This window comes from Camelina sativa, chromosome 11 (assembly GCF_000633955.1).
Source record: "Camelina sativa cultivar DH55 chromosome 11, Cs, whole genome shotgun sequence".
Lineage (NCBI taxonomy): Eukaryota > Viridiplantae > Streptophyta > Magnoliopsida > Brassicales > Brassicaceae > Camelina > Camelina sativa.
The window spans coordinates 19,452,368-19,457,397 of NC_025695.1; the positions used below are offsets into that span (position 1 = coordinate 19,452,368).

Below are 5,030 nucleotides of genomic sequence, written 5' to 3' on the forward strand. Positions count from 1 at the left end.
ATATATATATATATATATATATATATATATATATATATATATTTTTCAGGTTTTCTTTATATTTTCACCCATCAAATAAATTTCTAAAATCTTATTATTCATGTACTCCACCAAATAAGTTTTATCCCATATAGACATATTGAGTTTCGTTTATTTAATTTATTACATATATTTATTATATTTCATATTCTACTACTATATTATTTCCAATTATTTAACCATGTATATATATATTATATATAATATTAGAGAAGTTTAATAACTTAGTACATTCATTATATTCGTTATAAATCTTTAAAAATCTAATTGTACAATATTTTTCGTTTGAAGAAATTATAATAAAATATATACATGTATAGAAACAAAAACATAAGACAATAGCTAATAAAAGAAAATATAGTACAAAGGTTATTAGATACGGTGTGGAGTAGAGGATAGAGGCCAGAGCTAATTAGGCTGTAGAGATGGGGTCTGTGTCAGAGTAGTCAATATCCTGCTCACTGAAATTAAATGTCAAAACAAATACGTAGTACCAATAATATGTTGAAAATGTGAAATAATCTAAATATAACTAATATAGTATTATTAATTTCAAATTATAATAAACATATTGGTCCATGCAGTAGCACGGGTTACTACCTAGTTTGTAATTAATAGCACTCCTAAAAGCAACTACTGTTGGACATGTCCCTATGTATTTAAAATTGTTTTTTTTCAAAAAAAAAACTTTATTTACAAAATCAAGAAAGGTACCAAATTAGGTATCACGCGTCAATTTATGGTAGTAGAAGATTAGATACCTCAGGTGAGTATATTATTAATATATAAAAATAAATAAATATTTTATAAATATTAAATAGACATATAAATATGAAAAGGAACTTACATTCAATTTTTTATACTTTTTCTTATTACTTTTTCTTCAAATTTCAAAATTTTTGTCTTAGAGATTTTTTCAATTAATATATAAAAGGTCGTTCATCGGATTGTTTTTCTTATATATATATATATATATATGTATTTTTTATTAACAAATCTCTTAATATTTATTTTGAAATATAAATGTTTTTCTAGAAAAATAATATTAGCATATACCAAAATTTGAATATAACTAAGTAAGGTATAAAATTACAAAAATGAATTTTAATGTTATTAATTTTATCAAATTAAAATTAATGAAATTTAATTAAACATTCTTATCATTTTAAAATTTTAGTTGCCTACAAATAAGAAAAAAGTATTTGATATTAAGAAAAATAAACTTCCATTATTGAAAGATGTATGTTTCTTTTATTTCTATATTTAAAACTTTTAGTAAATCTTATGTCTTAATGATTTTATATATAAGTTAAGAAATTATTTAATTTAAAAAGTAAAAAAATAAAATTATAGAATAATAAATTTATAATAAAACCAATCATTTAATACATAAAATTTAGAAAAATCTTAAGTGTCACTAATAAGAAATAAATGCTTCTTGTAAATAATTTTCCTCTAATTTGATCAATCAATGTAAGAGTTTTATTTTAATTATTGTTAGGTTAGAAAAAGAAAAAAGAAATAAATGCTTCTGGTATGTTTGGTTTGGTTCAATGCACCAAACAAACACACCAATACAAAAAAAAAAGAAATCACGATTCCCCCAAGGAGAGCTTTTTTTTTTTTTTTTTTCATCTCCAGAGATCTTCAATTTCTGTATTTCAAAACCAAAAAAAAAAAGAGGTATGAAAGTTTTGATTTTTTCTATTGCCTAAATTTTTGGAGTTAATACACTAAATCATTTGTCATGTTTATGTTAATAGCAAAATTTTAAGAACACTTACATGAAATCCTGTGTAGGAGGAACGTTTGAGTAAGAAAAGCTTCCTGCGCTTTCGCCATGGATGTAGCTTAAAAGAAACCCATCTCTCGATTTCTCTGAGAAAAAAAAACCCATTTTTGAAGAGATGGGTTCTTCATCTCACATTCCTTTTCAAGATCCGCATTTGAATCCGTCTCCTACACTAATCCCAAAGCTCGAACCCATCACTGAATCAACCCAAAACTTGGCTTTTCAACTCCCAAACTCAAACCCACAAGCCCCGATTTCATCATCCAACGAACCCTCAAACTCAGATTCCGACAACGTCGCCGAGACTTTCAGGTCCGCGTTCGCTCAACGGCTTCGACGTCACGATGATGTTACGGTTCTTGATTCCTTAACCGGAGCAATCGTACCGGTTGAGGACAATCCTAACCCTGAGTCGGTTCCGGTTGACGCTTCACCACCGTCGGGTGTTTTTACCCGTAGGCCGAAGCCGCAGCAACGTTCGTCGGAGCTTGTGAGGATCACTGATGTTGGACCTGATGGTGAGAGACAGTTTCGTGAAAATGTGAGGAGGACGAGGATGGTTTATGATTCCCTTAGGATCTATATGATGATGGAAGAAGCTAAGCGTCTAGGGTTTGGAGGAAGGAAAGGTAGAGCTGATAGTAAAGCTGCTTCGTTGATGAAAGATTGTTTCTTGTGGCTGAATCGTGATAAACGAATCGTGGGTTCGATCCCTGGTGTTCAAGTTGGTGACATCTTCTTCTTTAGGCTTGAGTTGTGTGTTATGGGTTTACATGGGCAGACTCAAGCTGGGATTGATTACCTTACAGGGAGTCTTAGCTCTAATGGAGAGCCTATTGCTACTAGTGTGATTGTTTCTGGTGGGTATGAGGATGATGATGATCAAGGAGATGTGATCATATATACAGGACATGGTGGGCAGGATAAGCTTGGAAAGCAAGCTGAACATCAGAAGCTGGAAGGTGGGAATCTTGCCATGGATCGGAGTATGTACTATGGGATTGAAGTCAGGGTGATTAGAGGGTTGAAGTATGAGAACTCTGTTTCTAGCAGAGTTTATGTTTACGATGGGTTGTTTAGGATTGTCGATTCTTGGTTCGATGTTGGGATATCTGGTTTCGGTGTGTATAAATTTAGGCTGGAGAGAATTGAAGGCCAGGCTGAGATGGGTAGCTCCATTTTGAAGCTTGCTAGCACTCTTAAAACCAACCCCTTGTCTGTCAGGCCGACAGGTTACATCAGTTTCGATATCTCCAATAGGAAAGAGAATGTTCCTGTCTATTTGTTTAATGACATTGACAGTGATCAAGAACCTTTGTTTTATGAGTACCTTGCTAAAGCTTCGTTTCCCCCTGGCTTATTCATTCAAGGGAGTGGTAGTGCAACTGGATGCAACTGTATCACAGGTTGTACCAGTGGCTGCATTTGTGAAGCCAAGAATTCAGGTGAGTTTGCTTATGATTACCATGGGAAGTTGATAAGATTGAAACCATTGATACATGAATGTGGACCGGCGTGTCAGTGCCCTCCAACTTGCCGAAACCGTGTGACTCAAAAGGGTTTGAAGAATAGGCTCGAAGTGTTTAGGTCACTTGAAACGGGTTGGGGAGTGCGGTCTTTGGATGTATTGCATGCTGGTGCTTTTATTTGTGAGTATGCTGGGGTTGCTTTGACAAGGGAACAAGCCAACATTATGACCATGAACGGTGATACATTGGTATATCCTGCTCGGTTTTCCTCTGCAAGATGGGAAGAATGGGGAGATTTGTCTCAGGTCCTCGCTGGTTACCAGCTGCCTTCTTATCCTCAGATACCTCCTGTTGATTTCGCAATGGATGTGTCCAAGATGAGGAATGTTGCTTGTTACATAAGCCACAGTACTGATCCAAATGTCATTGTCCAGTTAGTACTCCATGATCACAACAGTCTGATGTTTCCCAGAGTCATGCTCTTCACTGCAGAGAACATCCCTCCCATGACTGAGCTCAGCCTTGATTATGGAGTAGCTGATGATTGGACTGCCAAGCTTGCCATTTGTAATTAAAAATCTGGTGGATCCTAGCCATATTTTTCCAGGTAAAACTAAGTTAATAATGGTTAAATAAGTTTTACAAATAACGCCTTTAGTATCATTCTTGTTAAACTTTGCGAAAAACACCAGCAAGAAACATTGCAAATGGGTCTTGTATAGGTTTGCTTTTAGTCTTCTTGCACATTGTATCGATTGTGAGAGAAATGCTACAACTTGCTGCCTGATTTCCTTTTTGGTCTATGCTGCATTGATTAAACCAAAGATGTGGTCTTGATGTTGGTCATATCATGTTCATTTGAATTTGATAATTTATCGGTTTCTTGCATATTGTAATCAGGCTGAGATTGAATGGTTTGCTTTTGTTTGTTTGTTTGTTTGCTAGTTGGTGGACATGAAAGGAATTGTGCAGAAGCTAAAGTTTAAGAGACCCCCACTCCTCCCATTTTGAATTTTGGGTATCTTTGTTTTGCACATTTGGGAGTCTTGATGTTTTTTTTTTGGGGTGTAAATAAATAATAAGTGTGTGATATATGATAGTGAAGTATATGGTTATGAGATAGTTGAGTAAATGGAGGGTTGTAAAATAAAGTAGAGAGTTGAATAAATGGAGGGTTGTAAATTAAAGCATAAAAATATCTTAAGGAATATTCTATGTAATATTCCCTAAGACTTGTAATATAAATACTAAGGCTTGGTGAAGAGTTTCATTCAAACTGGAGTGAGTAAGTTTGAGTGTGAGAGTCTTAAGAGTCTTGTAATCCTTTGAGTGTTTCAATAATAAAATATATTCCCTTGGTAAAAGATCTTTCTTATATCCTTACATAATCATATAATCATTTTCTAAAATACTTCCTAAACACTTAGCATTGATCCTAAAAACCTCCTAAGTGGTTGTACCACTTCCTAACCACTTAGGAGGTTTTTAGAATCAATGCTAAGTGTTTAGGAAGTATTTTAGAAAATGATTATATGATTATGTAAGGATATAAGAAAGATCTTTTACCAAGGAGATATATTTTATTATTGAAACACTCAAAGGATTACAAAGACTCTTAAGACTCTCACACTCAAACTTACTCACTCCAGCTTGAATGAAACTCTTCACCAAGCCTTAGTATTTATATTACAAGTCTTAGGGAATATTACATAGAATATTCCTTAAGATAT

General features: G+C 33.4%; 1 protein-coding gene across 2 annotated transcripts in view; it reads left to right on the forward strand.

Moving 5' to 3' along the window:
- LOC104723852 (histone-lysine N-methyltransferase family member SUVH9-like) overlaps positions 1–4,664 on the forward strand; it is an 11,584-nt gene extending 6,920 nt beyond the window's left edge. The window contains exons 1-3 of one of the 2 annotated variants that reach the window (XM_010442271.1): positions 1,615–1,722; positions 1,840–3,907; positions 4,246–4,664. In XM_010442271.1, coding sequence (XP_010440573.1) covers positions 1,947–3,875 — 1,929 coding nt within the window. In that variant the 5' untranslated portion in view covers positions 1,615–1,722; positions 1,840–1,946 and the 3' untranslated portion in view covers positions 3,876–3,907; positions 4,246–4,664. Of the gene's footprint in view, positions 1–1,614; positions 1,723–1,839; positions 3,908–4,245 lie in introns of those variants that run through there. The other variant, XM_010442272.2, reaches the window with a different exon arrangement.